The sequence below is a fragment of the Scylla paramamosain genome, chromosome 36 (genome assembly GCF_035594125.1).
Source record: "Scylla paramamosain isolate STU-SP2022 chromosome 36, ASM3559412v1, whole genome shotgun sequence".
Taxonomy (NCBI): Eukaryota; Metazoa; Arthropoda; class Malacostraca; order Decapoda; family Portunidae; genus Scylla; species Scylla paramamosain.
The window spans coordinates 10507209-10529407 of record NC_087186.1 but is presented as its reverse complement, the minus strand read 5'-3'; the positions used below and the strand labels follow the sequence as shown (position 1 = coordinate 10529407).

At 45.9% G+C, this 22199-nt stretch overlaps 1 protein-coding gene and 1 non-coding gene across 2 annotated transcripts in view; one reads left to right on the top strand and one right to left on the bottom strand.

The window, feature by feature from the left end:
* The window catches only part of LOC135090968 (neuron navigator 2-like), a 152972-nt gene that overhangs the window by 29398 nt on the left and 101375 nt on the right, over positions 1-22199 (top strand). The window contains exon 2 of the mRNA XM_063988215.1: positions 19580-19697. Within this exon, the coding sequence (XP_063844285.1) occupies positions 19580-19697 (118 nt within the window). The remainder of the gene's footprint in view (positions 1-19579; positions 19698-22199) is intronic.
* Trnae-uuc (transfer RNA glutamic acid (anticodon UUC)) lies at positions 10786-10857 on the bottom strand. Its single transcript has one exon. It is a non-coding gene; the product is annotated as a tRNA-Glu (tRNA).

The following is a 22199-nucleotide window of genomic DNA, read 5'->3' as shown; positions in this document are numbered from 1 at the left end:
CTCTCTCTTACCTGTGCTTCCCTCATTCCTTCCTTCCTTCCCTCCGTTATCTCCTTCCCTCTCCTGTTACTGTATTTTTTTTTCTCTCCTTGATTGCTACTCCTTCATTCTGTCTTGCCTCGTCTTTCATCCCTCCTTCCCTCCCTTTCTCTCTCCTTCCATTTCTCCCTCCCTTACCTTCTCTTCGCTCATTACAGTAACAAGAACACACGATAGTTGGAAGTTACGTCATAAAACAAGTCGAGAAACGAAATGGTTTGCTGGCAGTGAAGACTTTAGCCTGTCTGGGAGAAACATGTGGGTGGTGGAGAGGCGTGGCAGTGGAGGACGTGATAGAAAAAAAGGTACCATGACGAAGAATGGAGTGGAGTGGAGTAAGGGAGGAATTTAGGGCACAGAACTAAGGAATAACAAATTGGAGGAGGGAGGAGGAATGATATGGCAAGGAGGCTTAGATAGGGGCACTGACAGGGGTACAGGGGAGAGGCACAGGGAAGGGACACGCAGCAGGAGGCTTGAAGGGGCGTGAGGGAGGGTATCTGACGTCGTAGGTGGTCCGCGCCTTGGCCACAGTAGCCTTTATTGAGCGGGTGAGAGAGGGGAGGGAGAGGGAGAGAGAGAGCAGGGGTGTTTGTGGTCGTGGCAGACAGATACCCCAACCCCCAACTTACCCCAGTCACCCCCAGTCAGTCCTGGCACGGGGAACACCTCCAGATGTGCGGGGTGTTTACGTCAATAAAACCTGAGGGAAGGAGGAGGTTATGGTGAGGGACATTAGTTCTGTGGCCACTCGTGTGTGTCTGGTAATCGAGCCCTGGGTCTCCGTTGTGTAGGCCAGACTGCTAGACACTGCACCACTGAGCCAATGAGAGACGCAGTTAATGGTTGTTTGTATGGTAATTGTGGTGGAAATGTGGGGTTTTCCTTACGGTGTTGTGTTGTAAGGTTTTCTTCATGATTTTTAGTAAAGTGGAGTAGTTATGTAGTTAGAGTGTTAAATGTGCTTTGTCACCCTCCTTTCTTCACCCTGTTCCGTCACCCTACCATGCCTTTCTCTCTCTCTCTCTCTCTCTCTCTCTCTCTCTCTCTCTCTCTCTCTCTCTCTCTCTCTCTCTCTCTCTCTCTCCTGCTTATTTTTTGCCTTTTCGTCTATGTTAAATCAGTAATTCTGGTTTTCTTAATCTTTGTTTCCCATTCATTCTTAAGTTTTTCTCTCCTTCATTCGTTCTCCTCTTTCCTTCGTCGTTCCTCTCTCTTCGTTCTGTCATTTCCCTCTTTTCGTCTGTGTTAAAAGTCAGTAACTTCTCTTTTATTTATCTTTATCTTTATATCCCATTCATTCATCAGTTTCCTCCTGTTCTTCATTCGCCATTCCTCTCTCCCCGTTCTGTCATTCCCCGTTCATCCCTGTCAGCTTCCCTCCTTCACCCCCTGTCACACCTCCTTCACCCCTTCCCTCCCATCTGTCATAGTTCATCTCTCCCTCATTCAAACCCATCTCCTCTCTTCCCTTATCTCTGTCAAACACACCTTTATCTTCGACACTCCTCTCTCATCCTCCTTACATCTCATTCAGGTCCCTCTCTCACACCTCTCGTAGTGTATCTCTCCTGCCCATTACCTCTCTCTCCTCTCCTCTGCCACTGTACACTCAACACCTTCCTCCCACGTGTCTTTCGCACCCTTGCCTCGTCTTCCTCATTCCTTACTCGTGTTTATGTGATACTTTGATTTTTTTTCTGTATCCTAGTCGTCAAAGGAGGGATTTATGTGGTGAGGACTTTGTGTGTGTTGGAGTGGTGTGTATATTTATTTCTCTTTCTCTTTTCAGGTGTGTGTTGGAGCGATGCGGTGTTGAGGAAGTGGTGATGTACTGAAGAGTGACCGGGTTGATATTGTACTTGTTTTTTGACGTGTAATATGTAGTGATTATTATTATTATTATTATTTTTTGTGTGTGTTAATAAAGCGGCGTTTTCTTTCTCTTTACCACTAAGTCGCAGTCTTCGTATCTCTCTAATTCAGTTCTCCAAAATCAGTTTCAAAACAACACCACCAGTGCACAGCTGATAGGCCGAGTCACTGAGGCCTACCGTACAACGACAGCACGAAATAGAAATAAATAAATAAATAAAAACTCATGAATAAAAAAAAACAAAATATTAAAGTACAGTAAAATAAAATTAAAGAAATGGCTTAAAAAAAAATACGAACAGGCAACCGCAGAAGAAGGGAGGGAGCGTGGCTAGAATAGACACGAAGAGGGAGATGCGAGGGGAAGAGGAGGAGGAGGAGGAGGAGGAGGAGGAGGAGGAGGAGGCGCAGATGTTACGGAAGTGAAAATGGAGGGAAAAGGAAAATCAAGACTCACATAATGAACTAGGAGGAAATATGAAGGTACTTAACGTCTTGGAGAGAGAGAGAGAGAGAGAGAGAGAGAGAGAGAGAGAGAGAGAGAGAGAGAGAGAGAGAGAGAGAGAGAGAGATTAAACTTAAGATTCATTATGAAAAACGGAAGGGAAGGAAAGAGAACGAAATAAAAGCAATACAAACAAAAAAAGGAAGGAAAAAGGAAGATATGAACAGAAAGAAAGGGATAAAATAAATAAGTAAATAAATAAACACTGATAACGAAGGAAAAAGCCACAGAGGGGAAGAGGAGGAAGTAAAAATGGAATAAGCAAAAACAAGAAACGAAAGAATATAAGCAAGGAGGGGGAAAATGAGAGAATGAAGGGGAGGAAGAGAGGGGAGAGAGATGGGGAAAGAGAGAGTGAGGTACTGGGTATATACAGAGAGAGAGAGAGAGAGAGAGAGAGAGAGAGAGAGAGAGAGAGAGAGAGAGAGAGAGAGAGAGAGAGTAGTGGCTTATCTAGGACGTAGAGAAGAGAAAAACGGGAAGGGGAAGGAGAGAGAGAGAGAGAGAGAGAGAGAGAGAGAGAGAGAGAGAGAGAGAGAGAGAGAGAGAGAGAGAGAGAGAGGAAAATTATAAGTGAGAAGAAAGAAATTTATCATAGGTTAGGTAAGGAGAGCAAAGCGAAAAGGAAGCAAAAAAAAAGGAAATGGGAAAGAAAACGTGATAATTCATAGGTAAAACAAAGAAAGATAAAGAAGAAAAATTAATAAAAAAGAAAAGAAATTAAGAAAGAAAAAATGCGAGAGAGAGAGAGAGAGAGAGAGAGAGAGAGAGAGAGAGAGAGAGAGAGAGAGAGAGAGAGAGAGAGAGAGAGAGAGAGATGAACACAGTTTTCCCTCAACATATAAATAGAAGGAGAGCAGAGAGAGCAGAGAGAGAGAGAGAGAGAGAGAGAGAGAGAGAGAGAGAGAGAGAGAGAGAGAGAGAGAGAGAGAGAGAGAGAGAGAGAGAGAGAGAGAGAGAGAGAGAGAGAGAGAGAGAGTCCCGGCAGTACCAGACGCAAGAGGAACCACAGGAACGCCTCCTTCGTGTGTTGCAGGTCGTTCCTCAGTCAAGACACCCTTTATTTGAGCATCTGTGTGTGTGTGTGTGTGTGTGTGTGTGTGTGTGTGTGTGTGTGTGTGTGTGTGTGTGTCTTTCCCCGGCCCCTAATTATAACAGATGGAGTGTAGGGGACGTGGCCAGGGTATGTGTGTGTGGGTGTGTGTGTGGGTGTGTGTGTGTGGGTTTGGTTCCCTGTCTCACCTCTACTACCCTCTATTTCCCTCTTTCCTCTTCTTTTTCCTCTTCCTTTTCCTCCTCCTCCTCGTCGTTCTTACTTTTCTCCTTCTTCCCTCTCCTTATGTCCTCTTATTTAATTTCTTCCTTACTTCTCTCTCTCCCTTCTTGTCCTTTTTTCTTCCCATTTTACGTTACTTCTTTCTTCCTTCCCTCCTTGTCTTCCTCCATGTCTATTCCTTTCATTCTACCTTCCCTTCTTCCTTCCTTTCTTAACTGGTTGCTTTCTTCCATCCTTTCGTCCTCTCTGCCTCTCTCTCTCTCTCCCTTCCCCTTCTCGTGTCGCCAACATCTCAAAAGTCATGTTATTTCAGCGGATTCTCGACTTTAAGACCCCACTACATAATGACATCTTTACCATGCACCCCCTCCCTCACCCTCCACCCTTCCCTTGCTCCTTAACCTCAAACACGCTCTTTCACCCCGATCCCTTCCTCACCTCATCTATTCATCTTTCTCCCATTCCAATACGTTTACCTTTGCTGAGCCGCTAATTAAACCATAGATAAAGTTTTGTGAAATGTCAATAGTGGTTAGGGAGACACACACGGGCCAGCGCCGCAAGATAATGGATCTGACAGCAGTTTTTAAAGGTTATGAGTGCCTGGGGGTCTGGTCTGCATGTGTGTGTGTGTGTGTGTATGTGTGCGTGTGTGTGTCATATGTTATTACAAACGCGGGCACTCTTGCTCTTACTTGCTCGTAACTCTTGCGTGAGTGGTGGCCGGAGAGCGCACAAGCACCTGCTCCTTGCCATCAGTCTTGGCGTCGTGGCGGGGCAGGGCAGCGACCACGAGGCAGTGAAGGAAGTGCCTGTGAGTGGCCAGTCAGTCATTGCCGCTTTTAGCCGTTCACGTCCGGGCTAAGAATAACACGGTCTGAAAAAAATACAAGACGTTAAGGTCAGTAAGATCAGGCGGTGTGTTTGCCCTCACAGCATCTCGTGTAATGTAAGATAAACATGGGTATATGGTCCTTAGATAAGATAGATAGTGCTTTAGAGGTACACAATAGTGGTAACAGTAATATCAGTCGTTATTGATGTTGGTGGTGGTGATGGTGCTGCTGTTTCCCTGCTCTAAGAAATCTTGTAATGTAAGATAAATGTGAGAATCGAGGCCTTAGGTAAGATAGATACACAATAGTAGTAGTAGTAGTAGTAGCAGTAGTAGTACAGTAGTAGTGGTGGTGGTGGTAAAAATTCTTGTTTTCCAGCAGTAACAACAACAAAAGGGCAACAAACAGTACTGCACAACTGCTAATACTCCACCCCGCGCCAGAGACAGAAGGCCGAGCGTCGAGCGTAGCAACTGGCGGCCATAAAATATCAAGAAAAAGTTTAGGTGCGCATAAAACACTGGGTTGACGGGCACCTGGCGGCTGTTTTGATGCGAGGGATCCCTTAATGTGTCCCCTGCACCACCCCGAGGCCTGATGCATCGGACAGGGAAGCGATGACCACATTCTGAAACACTGTGCTGCATCCTCACTACTTTCCAAAGGCTTTACTTGAAGTTACACGGCTTTTCAAGGGTGTTTTTAAAGTTTTACTGGTAGATTAAGGAGATTTCTGTATTATGAACTGGAGGAACATTAGAGAAAACCCCGGTAAATGGTATCCGTGGCCTTTAAAGATGGTTGTGGTGAGAGAGCAAAGCGTTTGTGAATACAGGGACAATTTCCATCATAAACTACTGTAGCTGTAGCGTGATTCAGCTCCCCACGTCACACTTACGAGTATAAACTAATTTCCTGCACCGAGAACATCCACAATTCTTACTCTATTATGAAAGAAAGTACAAAAGAACATCAATAAACTTAACCTTACGAAGCGGAGGAGATAAATCGCTGGAACCTTTGAGGGAGTGGCAGCTCATGAATCTTTTTTTTACGAGAGAGACAAAGTGAGGCTGTATTTTCCGGCCTGTGCTGTGAAAAGGCGTCAGCACCACAGCTCGGCACAAAGCGTTTAATTGTCCGTCACTACACCGGGAAGAGCCGCTGCATAATTTACTGCCGAGGCGAGAGAACTGGTGCCGCGTGCATCGCTGAGAGGTGCGGGTGGGGGTGGGGGGATCTGGGGACGGGAGGAGCTGCTGACGGGATGACACTGAGACAGGATGACCTCTGGACGGGAGGACCTGAGAACGGGAGAACCTGGAGACGGAAGGACCTTGGGACGGGAGAACCTGTAGACGGGAAGAGCTGTGGACGGAAGGACCTGTGAACGGAAGGACCTATGAACGGGAGGACCTGTGAACGGGAGGATCTGTGGGCGGGAGGACTTGGGGCGGGAGGGCTCAGAGTACAGGAGAGATTTTGCCGTGTATCCAGGCTGAGTGGTGGTGGTACAGGAATTAATAGGCTTATCAAATGGCCGGGCCTGGATTTGCTAGTTGTTATAGCTTCTGCCGGAGACGCGCTCGTGGACTTTGCCTTTGTGTGTGTGTGCTACCAGTGTCTGTCTGTCTGTCCGTCCGTCCATCCGTCTGTCTGTAAATACCTGCATTTATCTACATACATCTGTGTCTGCCTATCTGTTTCTCTGTGTCTACCTGTAAATACCTGTGTCTGTCTGTCTGTCTGGCTGTATATACCTATGTCTGGATGTCTGAATGCATGTAGGTATGTGTGTGTGTGTGTGTGTGTGTGTGTGTGAATTGAAGGGTGAATTATTTCTTATTTTTTTGCACCTTTCCATCCAGAGGCGTGTTTACAGGTGTTCACTTGTCACTGTTTGATTGTTTTCCCTTTGTCTTGATGTGCAGGTGTTTTTTTCGGCATTGTTCCTTTATTTTTTCCCTCCCTTTCTCTTTTTTCCCTGGTTTCAGCGCGTGACGGGAAGGTCGTGAAGGATTGCTGGGAAAAAAGAAAGAAAATAAATGATTGGGTGAAGCATCTGTGCGTGATTGATGAGAGAGAGAGAGAGAGAGAGAGAGAGAGAGAGAGAGAGAGAGAGAGAGAGAGAGAGAGAGAGAGAGAGAACGTGTGTGTGTGTGTGTGTGTGATTAGATGGTGGGGAGAAGTAAAGCAGTATGATAAGTGTTAAGTGTGTGTGTCTGTAAGCTTAAGTTCCCACTATTTTTTCCTGACGGCGACGCAGACGAAGCCAACAGGCCCCTGAGGAAGGCGAGGGGCTGCGGGGGCGTGGCTGCTCCATCACAGAGGCTAGAGTCCTCAACCTTTGCACTGAGCCTATAAAACAACAAGAAGCTATTACCGCCTCTATACCACTCCACCATAAGAACTAGACTACTTAAACACTGAAGAGAGGCGTTATCACCCTAAAGTCAATTGGACATAAGGTTAAAAATGCCTTGGTTCTGAACTGAGGGTATAAACTCCCATTAACACCTCTATGTATCTGCATCATAAGGGCGAGAATGCTTAGGCCTCAGCTCGTAAAACAGAGCCATTACGAGAAGAGCCAGCGAGTGTGACTGACCAATCCCGTGTTCCCTATAAGGCTTTGCTCGCTCCAACCCTCCGGCCTTCTTTGGCACTGCTCTGGCCCTGCCGCCGCGTATGGCACTGTGTAATCTCGAGGCTCTCTTTGGCACCCAGACCCCTTGTCTCCCACTGATGATATGATTCTGAAGGAGGAGAAGGAGGAAGGAAGAGGAAGGAGGCAGAAAAGGAGGTGGAAAAAAAAGGATAAGGAGAAAGAACAAGTGCAGGACAGGGAATACAAAGGAATACAAAGGAAGACCAAACAGCAGCAGACCTTTAGGCTCCTACTAGACCGTTTTGTCTTTCTTGTGCCAGATTTTAGTGGTGTAAGTTACGCTGAAATTTATTTGAGGTCCCAGTGAAAGATTCAGATGTGCCCCGTACTGTTTGCTGTTACTCTCCTCCTCCTCCTCCTCCTCCTCCTCCTCCTCCTCCTCCTCCTCCTCCTCAACATCTCTCCATCATCACCAGCATATGAAAGGTCCGATAAAAATGCCCAATTAAAATACACCATTTGTGCCTTTCTCTGCCTGACTAGAGAGAGAGAGAGAGAGAGAGAGAGAGAGAGAGAGAGAGAGAGAGAGAGAGAGAGAGAGAGAGAGAGATCTACACTACTGTTTGTTTGTTCTTCGTAGCTTTTCCCCGCTACTCACTACCCGTGTACCATCCCCCTTAATTAATGGCACGTGTTTTCCTACCTTACATTGGGGGGAGGAGGAGGAGAGGAGAGGGGAGGGGAGAGGGGGGGCAGTAGGGGGCGGGAGACAGGTGAGGCGGTGCAGGTAGTGGGAGGAAAACATGACCTCACTCATGTCTTGGGTCTTGGCTGGGATGCCCGACGTGTGGCAGACTCCCTTACCCTCTCCTCTCCCTCTCCTCTCCCTCCTCCTCTCCCTCTTACTCTTCCTCCACCCTCTCCGTCACGTCATAAAGCAAAAAGTCCCACGAGTAACTCCCCTCTCCTCTCTCTCACCCTTTCGTTCCTCTCTCCTCCCCCCGCTAGACGGTGTGAGGAAGCAGCACTCTCTCTCTCTCTCTCTCTCTCTCTCTCTCTCTCTCTCTAGCAAAACTCACAAAAACTCACGATCTTTAAGCCCTTCAAACCAGCAGAGAGAGAGAGAGAGAGAGAGAGAGAGAGAGAGAGAGAGAGAGAGAGAGAGAGAGAGAGAGACAGAGAGAGACCTTTACTCCTTGATGATTCGATAATGAAGAAAGAAAAACGAAAGTAAAGAAACAAAAAGCATTAGATCTCACTCAGTAATTCTTTTATCATCGTTAGTGGCGTGTCTTTTTCAATATCCTATCGTTTACCAATACCACGTTTTATTAAGCCTGAAAATTCTCGCCAGTCATTTACAAACATTACGATACTAACTGAATCTGCGACTGAAGCGATGACAAAACTCTATTATCTTTGTTTTTTTTTATTCTAGTGATCTGACCTTGAGTATTGTTCCTCGTAAAGCACCTGGTTAAGATTCTTCCCTTAAAACGTAAAGAAAAAGTAAAAAAATGACGATTTACCCTTTAACATACAAGATCAAAGGGTTGCGAATGTGGATGTATGTCGGAGTGATGGGAAGGGGGAAGGGGAAGGTGAGGGAAGGGAAAGAGAGAGGAGAGAGAGAGAGAGGAGAGAGAGACATGTGTGGAGTGTTAGTAAAGGGGTGTGATAAGGAGGAATGGGAGGAAAGGGGAGAGAACGAGATAACGTGACAAAAAAAAAAATAAATGGGAAGGAAAGAGGAAGGAAAGAAGAAGAGAAAGAGGAAGGAAAGGGGAAGAGGCAAAGATGTGTACTCAGTATTTAGGGAGGAAAAGGAAGAGAGGGAAGAGAGAGAGAGCGAGAAAGAGAGAAAATGTTATGAGAGGAGGAGGAGGAGGAGGAGGAGGAGGAGGAGGAGGAGGAGGAGGAGGAGAAAAAGGTACAGCACGTGTGGCATGAGTATCACCGAAGGAAGAGGAGGGAGAGGGGAGAGAGAGAGAGAGAGAGAGAGAGAGAGAGAGAGAGAGAGAGAGAGAGAGAGAGAGAGAGAGAGAGAGAGAGAGAGAGAGACAGAGAGAGAGAGAGAGAGAGACTGCCAAAAAAAGTCAAACGTTCCCTCCACCCTACTCTCTCTCTCTCTCTCTCTCTCTCTCTCTCTCTCTCTCTCTCTCTCTCTCTCTCTCTGTGTCAGTGTTCGGGGAAAAGACGGATTCAAACATGACAACACTTGGAAAACACTGTGACAACTTATTCTCACCTCGTCTTTTCTCGGGAACACACCTCGCGTCCTTGGCTTGCTTTGAGACCGTGCCAACTAGAGAACACAGGTAAAGGTGGACATAGAAACTGCAGGGAAATGAGCCAGAGGTGTAGAAATCATGTGCCTAAAGAAAACGGGTTAGGAGTTGGAGAGCGTAAGTTTAAGTGGGTATTTGTAGAGACTGTGGATGAACGGGATGAAAAAAAAGAAAATGGACCTATGTGGAAAATTCATGTACGAGTAGGGGTGACTGTAGAATTTAAGGAGGAGGAAGAGGAGGAGGAAAGTCACTTGAGAAGAAGGTTGACGCCTCTCCACTAAATTATTTGTGGCCACCTGGGTTACGCCCGCTTCTTCCTCCTCCTCCCCACCCTCCTCCTCCTCCTCTTTTTCTCTCCTCCATCTCTCCTCTCTTCCTCCTGCATCTCCTTCATACGCCTCTGCCAACACGTTCACAATCCCTCCTCCTCCTCCTGCTCCTCCTCCTCGTCCCTATCATTATTCCTCATCACTTCATCATCATTATTTCGTCATCATAACTCCATTATCTAAAAACTCCCCATCTCTTTCCTTCATCTTTTCTTCTTTATTATTTTGTTCGAATTTTTTCCCTTATTATCTCCTCTTCCTCCTCCTCCTCCTCCTCCTCCTCCTCCTCCTCCTCCTCCATCAGCTGTTCTCACTAATTCGATTCCGTTTTTGGCTTAAGTGCAAAATAAGATGATGAAGATGCATGAGGTAATTTTCTTTTGTTGCCTCTGCTTCTTATTATATATCTTTTCTAATGTCTCCTCTTTTGTCCCTACCCTTCCTCGTTTTCTATTGCGTGTTTAGTTTTAAAACGTTCTCTTTTTGCTGTTTTTTCTTTCATCTTTTTAACATTTCTTTTTTCTTTTTTTCGCTTTTCTTCTTTCTTCTCGCTTCTTTTTCTGCTTTCTTCCTTCCTCCACTTGTCCCGCTTTCATTCTTTCTCCATTTTCCTTTCCTTCTTTCATCTTTTCTTCCTTGCAACTTTTCTCTTTCCTTCTTTCCCTCCCTCCGTCTTTTCTTCCCTTTCATCCTTTATCTATCCTTTCTTTTTCCTTCCTTTCTTTCTTTCCTCCCTTCTTTTGACCTTTTTTCCTTCATCTCTCTTTCTTTCTTTTCCTCTTACCCTTCCTTCCAACTATCCCCTTCCACTCGTACACTTTCCTGGCCTGGCTTGGGTGGCGGGGAGCGATCTGGAATATATTAACTTCTGGGTGTAGTTATCCATCACGTCTTGTTTGTGTTGCGATGCTTCATTTGCCCAGCCCATTTGTTACGAAAGAGAGAGAGAGCGAGAGAGAGAGAGTACCATTTCTCCTTACTCTGGTGTCCATTGAAATATATCAAAGAAAAAGCGTTAAAAGTCTCTTCCCATGCCGGGAATCGAACCCGGGCCTCCTGGGTGAAAGCCAGGTATCCTAGCCACTAGACCACATGGGACTTGTAGGGTTGGGTGCAAGAATACTTTATAAACTCGTATACTCTGCTAACTCTGCGCAGCCCACCAGTAATGTATTCTCGTCATTGTTTATCTGTATTTGTATGTTAATTAAATGCCCTTTGTAATTGTTGATACTGCCTTTGACCGCTAAAAACCCTCGCTATTTCATATTCAGTCCCTCCCTCTCTCTATCTCCCTCCCTCTCTCTATCTCTCTGCCCTCTTTCTCCCCCTTCCCTGTTCCCTCTCTCCCAGCTCCACTTCCTTCTTCCTCTAACTTTCTTTTCCCTTCCTTTCTTTTTTCCCTCTCCCCTTTTCTTCCTCCAGTTCTCCCTCTGTTCCCTCACCCACTCCCTCCCCTCTTTAAGTCTCCCTTCCCCTCCCCTTCCTTCTTTCTCTAACTCTCTCTTTTCCCTCTCTCGCACATTCCCTTTCTATCCATCAGAATTCTCTCGCCCTGTTGCCTTTCTCCCTCTCCCTCTCCCTCTCCCTCTCCTCTCAGGTTTCAGGAGCCGCGGTAACACGTTCACTTTGTTGCTTTGCTCTCTAAGTGTGTCCCCGCCAGGACCAAGACCAGTTTAAGTTGTTATACGCTTGTTATTTGTTATGGTGGTTATGCAAATGTGGCGCAGTTAGGTTTGGTTTATCTATTACGTGTGTTTTTACGTGCGTGTGTGTATTTTGTGTTTTTTTAGTGTGTGTGTGTGTGTGTGTGTGTGTGTTGATTTATTTGTTGTGTGATTGTATTTACAGTTCCTTTTCCATTCTTGTTTTTTTTTTCCTTTTTTGCATTTTTCCTTCTTCCCTCGTTTTTTTCTATCTCCTTTATTTTTTTTTTAGTTTCTTCTTCCTTTTGCAGTTTTTTTTCTTTCCTCTTCCTGGTATTTTTCGTTTTTGTTCATTTCCTTCCCACATTTTTTTCAGACCTCAAGTACTTTTATCATCGTTCCTCCTTGCTTCCTTTGCTTCCGTTTTCTGTTGTTTGCGTTACCTTGCATCACGTTTCTCCTGCTGCACCACCACCACCACCACCACCACCTACTCCAGGGCGTCCTATGAATTTTATGGCCCTGTTTATGGTGTTTATTGTGGTCCCGGGGCGTCTCGGTGCCATTAGGGCGTCTCCGATTATCATAATGGTGGCAGTCTGCAGCTCGCTTCGTCCCGTAAATATTTGAGTTCTACATTGTTTATTTATTGACAAGGGATTTCTTTTTTTTTTTTTTAGCTGTTTTGAATTTGCATCAGTGGGAGTTTTGAAATGCTAATGCCATTCCACTGTGCCTGTGTGTGTGTGTGTGTGTGTGTGTGTGTGTGTGTGTGTGTGTGTGTGCAGGTCTGAATCTGAAAGCTCCTGAGTCCACACACACACACACACACACACACACACACACACACACACACACACACACACACACACACACGTCTGCCTTCCTTCATACGTCACGGTTGGCTCCCCGCCCACTTTCTCTCTCTCTCTCTCTCTCTCTCTCTCTCTCTCTCTCTCTCTCTCTCTCTCTCTCTCTCTCTCTCTCTTCCTTCCGCCACGTGCCTCATTCCTCAATTCCCTTTTTCTCTTCCTCTTTCTTCCCCTCCCTCCTCCACCTCTTTCCCTCACGCTGTTTACTCCCTCCGCGTGCGTGCGCCCTTCACTCTGTGCTGGGGGACTGTCATTCATGCCTTGCCCTAAGCCTCTCCTCCTCCTCCTCCTCCTCCTCCTCCTCCTCCTCCTCCTCCTCCAGCATATTATTCATCCTCATATTTCCTTCCTGACGGAGAATTCTTTCACATAAACTGCTACTGTTGTTATATTCTCCTGAAATTGATGTTATTCTCCTCCTCCTCCTCCTCCTCCTCCTCCTCCTCCTCCTCCTCCTCCTCCTTCTCCTCCTCCTCCTCAGTTTCTTCTTCCTGACGGAGGATTTATGGACTGTTAATGTTATTCTCTCCTCCTCCGAAGCTCTTGTTGTCCTCACGTCTTTCATTCTCTTCCTCCTCCTCCTTCTCCTCCTCCTCCTCCTCCTGCATCACCTCCTCAGATAGATTTTTTTTTTCCTGACGGAGGATCAAAGTCTGCTACTCCCATCCTCTCCTCCTGAACTGTTGCTGCCCTCCCGCCCACGTGTTGCTGAGGGCGTGTGGCTTGCAGACTAATTATATCGTAGCGCCGCCCTTGAGAGAGCCGTCCCTCAGACTCCGCGCGCCCTCAAGTGACTGCCATTACGCGCTGTCTGTTTGTGGCGCCCACCTCTCGAGCCGCGTGTTACTTAAGGGGTTGATGGTGTTTATACGGAGTGCTTGTCGCCTCTTCTCCTACTCCTCTTCCTCCTCCTCCTTCTCCTCCTCGTCTTCCTCTCCTCCTCCTCCTCCTCCTTCAAGCATTCGTCTCGAGGATGGCAAAGGTTACACTGAAATGGTTTATCTCTTGCCAAACATTGTAGTCACTTTTTTTTTTCTTTCTTTCTTTTTTTTTTCTCTCGTAGTTTTGAACCCAAGTCCAGATGTTCCCACGCTAATTAGTCAGTCTTTATAGCTACAAGGGGACGTGATACTTTAAAACTGTCAGTTCTTCTGCGTAATTTATTCCTCCCGTTGATGTTCATGGCATAGACCACACACACACACACACACACACACACACACACACACACACACACACCAGCCGAAAGTTTCTCCATTTGCTCCACACCCACGCAGCTTGACCTTTGACCTCGCTCTCAATAACTCAAAGGACTTAGAAGGGAAGGAAACTGGTGATATTTATGACGTAACAGACCCGCTTGGCCATTAGTGCAGTAGAGTTAAGGTTATCATAGATTATAAGCTTCAATTCCTGTGATATTCAACTGAGATAGCGATGCAACCACCTATTAGTTTAAGGCTTATCGTTAAACCTTCCCTCTTCCACGCAGTCTGCAAGGAACAGTCGCCCTTAAGAGTTTCCCTGTAAACCCTGCAGTTTGTTATATGGGCATGGTCTTCGGGGAATGGTTTATTGAATAGGGCGTAAATCACTGGTACGAGATGGCAGTGCAGCGGCGGGAGCAGTTTAAAAGTCCACCGATAGAGGGCAGTGTATCTCATTCTCGTAACGTATTTCACTAACAGATGGCGTGGCAATCTCTCTCTGTGATGTTCAGGTCTTCATCCTCGAGTTGCCTTTCCGTGTACAGTGAGTGAAGGGAGAAATGGCCCCTATGATACCAATTCCTCAGTTTATTAGAGAGAAATTCCCGAAAAAAATAAATAAATAAACGAAATAAGGGAATAACACCACCTCTGAAACCCTTAGTTAATTATACACCCACAGGTCGCAGGACAGTGAAAACCAGTGAAAACAAGTAACACAACTCACAACCCTCTTCACAATTACATACCTGAGCAGGTGTTGCGGCTCCACCATCACGCACACACCTGTAAAATCACATATTGGTATAGAAACAAACCCTGTACCATTCTCCGGCGCTTGTCCTTGGCTGTACGCTCCACTTAGCATCGGAAAGGCGACCCATGAGCCCCTTACGTCAACTTTAGCAGTGCTCAGACCCCGAACAAAGTATGGAAGCAGGAGAAAATGCGTGGTGTGAGTTAGGCGAGGAGGCGGACAATGGCTGGGGCAGATTGGAATATTGAGAAAGGTGCGGGAAGTAGCGGGGACCTTTAACTGGGAGGCTCTGAATGGCAGGGGCTTGCGTGCAGGTCCTCCCGAGCGCCCCGGCTGTCGCATGAGTCTCCAGCGCTGAATGGTTCCCCGCTTCCTCCCCTCCTGCAGTCTTTTCGTCTCCCGGTCTGTCCGCCTTGCAGCCTCCCCTCCGTCGGGACTCCTTCGGGATATAAAGTTGATGCTCAGAACCATATGTTGTTCTCTCTCTCTCTCTCTCTCTCTCTCTCTCTCTCTCTCTCTCTCTCTCTCTCTCTCTCTCTCTCTCTCTCTCTCTCTCTCTCTCTCTCTCTCTCTCTCTCTCTCTCTCTCTCTCTCTCTCTCTCTCTCTCTCTCTCCTCCTCCTCCTCCTCCTCCTCCTCCTCCTCCTCCTCCTCCTCCTCCTCCTCCTCCTTCTCCTCCTCCCGCCTTCTCGCTCCTCCTCCCGCCGGCCATTCCTAAACTCTAGTCGGAGAAAGATTTCATGAATTTTCTCAGGCACTCTTCATATCCACACACGATCTGGTTGTTTTCCTTCTGGGTTCACTTCTCCCTTAAACTTTTTCAATAATCAAGGGAGCAATAATCAAGGGAGTTTTAATGTATTAGTTATTGTTGTGGTAGTATTGGGGAACGGGTCTCTGTTAAGGGTATAAATCGTAATAGTATTGAATTTTCACAAATGTGCGCCTTATTTTTGCGTTTTTTAATGGATGGTTTTTGAGAAGCCTTTAATGTAGTTATTGTAATTTGTAGTTATTGTAATTTGGGCCTAAAGAAATGTATTGTAATGTATTTATTAAGCAGAAAAGTACATGTGGCCAGTATAACTATCTATCTATCTATCTATCTATCTGTCTGTCTGTCTATCTTGGGCCTTATCAGAGTGTGACGTGAAGGAAATTTCGTAACTTATTTCGCAAACCACTTGAAGAAATAAATAAGAAAGCGAAGAGAGATGTGTTTTCTAATCCTATTTATTTCACACAGTAAAATACGACGAAGAAGTAAAAAAAAGGCTTACATCGTGTCAGTCATAAAAGTTTCGCTTCGTTACTTCAAAGCATTACAAAGGGAAACAAAGGCAGCAGCAGACTTTTAGGCCCCCGCAAGGCTGTTATTAGTACAAGTGTAGCAAAACGTAATTCCTTGAGCACCTTCCTCTCGATGACACAGCCTGGGAGGAAATTAGGCCTAAGGCTGCCCATCGCCGACACTCGCGCCCTCAATTTTGGTGATTTTTGGTGGCTGTCCTCCTCCTCCTCCTCCTCCTCCTCCTCCTCCTGCTCGTTTCTTATCCTTCCTTCTTCTAATACTCGAAGTTGTTCCCATAACCCGGCTGTTCCTCCCATTCTTCCTCCTCCTCCTCCTCCTCCTCTTGTACCTCTACCCGGCTGTTAGGGCGTGTGTGTGTGTGTGTGTGTGTGTGTGTGTGTGTGTGTTGGTGGTGGTGGTGGTGGTGGTGGTGGTATTATATTCTTTGTTTATCTCACAGTCCACTCTTTCTTGTAAACAATGACACGTGACCACCCTCTCTTGATCCCTGACACACACACACACACACACACACACACACACACACACACACACACACACACACACACACACACACATACACTCCACTCACTCCACTCCACAAAACTACCCAAATATTTATTCCACTTCCCACCTTCCACCACCACTACCACCACCACCACCACTCACCTAATCCCATGACTTCATTAGCGCAGGTAAAAGGTAGAATCATTACCTGTCATAATTAGTAAAGGTGAGGAATAGCTTACCTGTAAAAGGGAATTTGGAGATAAGTCGTGACCTGTGTGACCTCTATGTGACCCTCCCATACCCTCCCATACCCTCCCATTTCTTCCCTTCTTTGACCATCTACCACCCATTACTCTCTTGACAATGACTCCTTTGTTGTCTGTCTCTCCCTCATTTCCCTTTTCCTCTTCTTTTCCCTTCATCTCTATCTCCTATCTTCAACTATTATTTCCTCTTTTTTTCCCTCTTTCCTCCTCTTCCTCTCTTCATCACTTGCTTCTTGTTCTCTTTCCTTTTCCTTATACTTACGAGCGTAGTCTCTCCTTCTCCTTCTTCCTTATCTTCACCTATCCGTTATTTCGCATTTTTCCTTCCTTCTCTTCTCCTCTTCCTCTCCTCCATCTCTTCACCACCTGCCCCTCGCTCTCCTCTACCCTGTCCCCCCACTCCTCCCATACCTGTCCTCTCCGCCCTCTTCATTAGTGTGAGTGGAACCTATCAAGGTGTTATCTGTGAAGGGTATGCGGTATCACCCTTCACCATCACCCTTCACCATCACCCTTCACCCTACACACTTCTCAACTTTTCACCCTTTCCATGTCCTTCTCCCTTTTGTCCTTTCATCTGTTCATCCTTATTGTCTGTTTCTCCCTTCTTATGATTTTCTTTCTCTTTCTGTCCATTTTTTCTTTCTACCTTTCTCTCTGTCTATCTTTCTACCTCCTATTGTTTCGTTAACTTTCTCCTCTTCCTCCTTCTTCTTTTCAGTTAATCTTCTTCTTTTTCAACCTGTTTCCTCCGTTTATTCCCTTTACGTCTCTCCTCCACCTCTCACACACCCCCCTCTTCTCTCCTTCCCCTATTTCTTTCCCCGTCTTTAACCATACCCTACACCTTCTCTCTCCCCCATACCTTTTTCTCCTACGCTGTTCCCCAGCCTTCCTTCTCTCTCCTTCCCTTCGTCCTTCCATAGCTCTGAACCGTCATTACTCTCACACTCCCCCTCTTCTTCACCCTCCCTCGCACTGAAGTTACGTGTTGGGTGGCGGCTGTGGAAGAGTTATACACTACCACTTCCCTCGCTCCACCACCACCACCACCAGGACCCACTGCTACCCTCCCACTGACCCTACCCGCGCTTTTACCTTGATACTAAAACTTGTAATACTGCATGTGATGTTTGCAATGAAGTTAGTTTAGGTGATGTCTGTCTGCCTGTTTGTGTGTCTCTCTCTCTCTCTCTCTGGGTAATATCCTGAATCGTTATGCATGTTTTCCTTTATCATCAGTTTCCTTCAAAGGCCACAAAGGTGATTCTCAATTGTATTTTTTCTGTTGATATTGTAGAAATCCTATTAATCTGTCACTAGAGTGGTAACAACACTGAAAAACGTATTGTTCTCTCATCACTAGTGTTTTCAAATGCCACAGAGATGATTAGATGGGTTCTCAAGAGTGTTTTTCCTGTTAATATTGTAGAAATCTTGTTAATCTGTCACTTTAACCGTAATAACAATCTTTAAAACACATGTAACTTCAACTAGAGCCTTTTCAGTGTCGTGGAGGAAAGGTGTGGCCAAGAAGTGTTTCATTCCTACTCTGGTTTGAAGCCTCGAGATGTTTGAGTGAACGCTTGACAAATAAGAAAAAAAGGCTAATTAACCTTTTGATACCTCTTAACACAAACCTTAATCTTGAAGGACTACAATTCAAAGTGGAGAAAATACAGCAAAGAAAACACCACCATCACCGCTGTCACCACCACCACCACCACCACCACCACTGTCACCTCTCCGTCCCGCGTTACTGTTGGGTTAATTAGTTAAGTGGCGGGACTGGCTGGCCTGGGGTTGGTTTCCTGACCGCATGACAGCTCCGCCTGGTCTGGTCATGGTGCGCCCCTTTCCCCTTCCTCCTCCCCTCCACACGGCCCTTCCCCTTCCCCCTCGCCGCACGATATTCCCATCACAGTCACCATGCTGCTGTGTACGTGTATTGAACAGTGTCCTTTGAAATAAATAAATAAATAAATAAATAAATAAATAAATAAATAAATAAAAATCTTCAGGTGTTAAGTTTTATTAGATATCGTTAAATTTTCACGAGAGAGAGAGAGAGAGAGAGAGAGAGAGAGAGAGAGAGAGAGAGAGAGAGAGAGAGAGAGAGAGAGAGAGAGAGAGAGAATGATGCAGGCGATTAAGAATAACGAAGAGAAATAATTAGATAACAGGAATAAAGAAAGAAGGAAGGAAGAGAGTTATAATACCTGCATCATACAACGCAGGTAAAAGTACAGGTAATATCTTGCATATCTTAGCTAATTACAGGTGAAAATGACACCACAAATATATTTCAAGGGCGTTTCTGGGCGTGGGAGGACATGGGGGGATCGGGGAAGGGTCTGAAGTGGGCGTGTGGGTGATGGACACACAATTTCACCACCAGGAATCACAATACGCCCATTGAGTGCAGGGCGTGGGCGTGGGCGTGTGGGTGGGCCAGAGAACAGTGTGCGTCTGTCGCCCAGTGGAGGGTTACAGCGGGGCAGGACAGTGTTGGCGTGGCGCGGGTGTTGTGTGGCGTTGGGAAAACAGATCAGCTACATGTTATCGCTGAGTGGTGAAAGAGAGAGAGAGAGAGAGAGAGAGAGAGAGAGAGAGAGAGAGAGAGAGAGAGAGAGAGAGAGAGAATCACATATACCATCTATGATCCTTGTCTTATATAATTTTCCTATGTATTTATTATTCCTGCTTCCTCTATTACTCAGAATACATAAAGTTGGCACTGAAACGTCTTGTTCTCACAGTAGGGATGTTCGTATCGACACTAAGTTTCCTCTATGGAGCATAAAAACATAAGAAAATAAGGGAAGCTGCAAGAAGCCATCAGGCGTTCACGTGGCGGGCCCTGCATTAACATACCTATATATTTTCCACATGTCACCCTCATCCATAAATCTGTTTGAGATCCTTTTCAAGTTCCATATCGACTCATCACAATTTTCCATCGTTTTCTGTTGAAATTGCCACGTATTGTGTCTTTTACCAGTTCTTCTTTACTCCCTCTCTTGCAAATCAATTGGTTATACTTTTACACTTGCAATACGAGTAACTCCTCCCTCCTTGCCTTTCTCCTGTCTCTCTCTTCTCCCCCTATTGCTTCTCTCTCCTCCTTCTCAATTGCCTCCCGGATCAACCTTCACACCTCTGATGACCCTCACACCTGTTACTCTCACCCTTACACACCCTCATCCTCTTACCATGCCCACACCTCACACCTGAACACCTCAATATTAACACCTCCTCTTCCACCCCGCAGATCTACACAGACTGGGCAAACCACTACCTCGAGAAGTCCCGCAGCCGCCGCCACATTCACGATTTGCAGGCAGATGTCACCGATGGCGTGGTGCTTGCAGAAGTCATCGAGGCTGTCAGTAAGTGTCTTGAGTGTCTGTGTGTCCGGGTGTCTGAGTGTCTGTATAAGGAAGGGGGTGAGGTAGGCTGTGATTTGCTTTGTTTTTTGTTTTGTTAAATTGACTTGTTTTTCTTGGGTTTTCTTTTCTTTTTTTTCGTTGTGTGGGTTTATTTTTGTGTGTCTCGTTTTCTTTTCCTTTTGCTTTGTTTTGTCTTCGTCTTTTTTCTCATCTTTCTCCTTTACTCTTTTCTCTTCTCTCTCCTCTTCTGCTCTTTTCTCTTGTCCTCTCTTCTCTCTTCTCTTATTTCTTCTTGTATCCTCCTCCTCCTCCTCCTCCTCCTCCTCATGATTGATTTCATTACAACCTGACTTACAAATCTAAACAAAATCTCCCTTAGTTAATCTTGCTAACGTGTTTGTGTGTCTGTCTATGTGTCTGTGTGTCTGTCTGTCTATCTACCGAAACAAGCGCTTTGACAGAGGACCCCAGTAATCATGAACGTATACAGTACTTTATAAAGGACAGGCACACTTACACTCAAGCTTAATCCTTTAGTGCCAGTGTACCAAGTCATTTTTTGCCCTCACATCTCTCTCGCTTAATCACGTTGACTGAAGACTCGGGTTGGTTCGCCTCTTAATTAATCTGACCCGCGTGAAACTTCATCTCCTGCTGCTGCCCAAGACCTCATGTCCCTTGATGCACGAGGCGGCCTTGCTGGGGGTGGGGGGGGGCCTGAGTTCCTTGAAGGACGGGAAGTGTGTTGGGTTTGATTTGTTTGTGGTTGTTTGCGAGGAAGTACACCGAGGACATGTGATATAGGGAGATAGATGGAGAGGCGTGAAGATGAGGGGAGGAGGGAAAGATGGAGAGGGGGAGAGTGGTGGTGAGGAGAGGGTAAGGGATGAAGATGGGGAGAGGAGGGATGGTATGGAGAGGGACCGGGAGAGGGGGATGGTGAGAAGGGAACAGAGAGAGAGAGAGAGAGAGAGAGAGGAGAGAGAGAGAGAGAGAGAGAGACGGAGACGAGAGAGAGACGAGAGAGAGAGAGAGAGAGAAATTTAACTTTAACTCTTACTCCCCCATGAAGATAAGGAGACAGAGAACCACTGACCCTCACATCTCCCCTCCTCCTCCTCCTCCTCCTCCCCCTCCTCCTCCTCCTCCTCCTCCTCCTCCTCCTCCTCCTTCTCCTCCTCCTCCGAGACATAATCCCATTGACAAAAATCCTTCCCATCGATGGTCCTACGGGTAATCCTGTTACTCAGAAGGGCGCGCCACTTGTGCCCATTGGCGGCGGTTGTGGCGTGTCCTGGGGCGTCCTAGAGAGAGAGAGAGAGAGAGAGAGAGAGAGATGAGAGAGAGAGAGAGAGAGGTCTGTATGATATCTGTATGTCTGAATGATCACGTGGTTTGTATATCAGAAACGACTAGAATTAGAGAAACAAGGAGATGGAGAGGAACAGCAAAGAAGGGAGAGAAAAGGGAATAGAAGAAAAAGAAGAGAGAAAGAGACATAGATAGGAAGGAATGTAGTGGAAGGAGACACATGAAGATAGAAAGAAGGAAACACGGAAATGGAAACAGGGAGAAGAACATAGAGGAAGGAAATGAATAAAAGAGAGGAAGGAGGAAAAATATCGAGAAAAGTACAGAAGAATTAGTAGATGGATGAAGGTAAAATGATAGAAAGAGAAGAAATGGAGACAGGAAAGACACAGCGTAGGGAAATAAATAAAAGGAAATTTGGGAAGGGAAAGAGGAAGAGGCGCATAGATAGGGACACTAGGATATTGATAGGCCATAAGGATCTTGAGACTGAATCCTTTATATCCTTCCAGCCATCGTAGGACTCAATATCCTTGACTGCCGTCCTCTTCCAGCTCTCCTCCAGGCAATATATCCCTTATCCTTCCGCCTCCAGTAGGTTAGGTTAGGTTTGGCTTGGGTTAGCTTGGTTTGGTTAGGTTTGGGGAGATTAGGTTATGGTGAATGAGGTTAGGTTAGTATTTTGGTGAGGTAAAGACATGTTAGGTTAGCTTTAGATGTTTCTGATAAGGTCAAGTTAGGTTAGGTTATGTTAGTTTTGGTTTATGTTAGGTTAGGTTAAGTTAGGTTAGGTTAGGTCTGGTTAAGTTAGGTTTGTTTAAGTTAGGTTAGGTTAGGTTAGGTTAAGTTAAGTTAGGTTAGGTCTGGGTAAGTTAGGTTTGGTTATGTTAGGTTAGGTTAAGTTAGGTTTGGTTATGTTAGGTTAGGTTAAGGTAGGTTAGGCTAGGTTACGTTAGGTTAGGTCTGGTTAAGTTAGGTTTGGTTATGTTAGGTTAGGTTAAGTTAGGTTAGGTTAGGTTAGGTCTGGTTAAGTTAGGTTTGGATAAGTTAGGTTAGGTTAAGTTAGGTTAGGTTAAGTTTGGTTAGGTTAGGTTAGGTCTGGTTAAGTTAGGTTTGGTTAAGTTAGGTTAGGTTAAGTTAGGTCTGGTTAAGTTAGGTTAGGTTAAGTTAGGTTAGGTTAGGTTAGGTCTG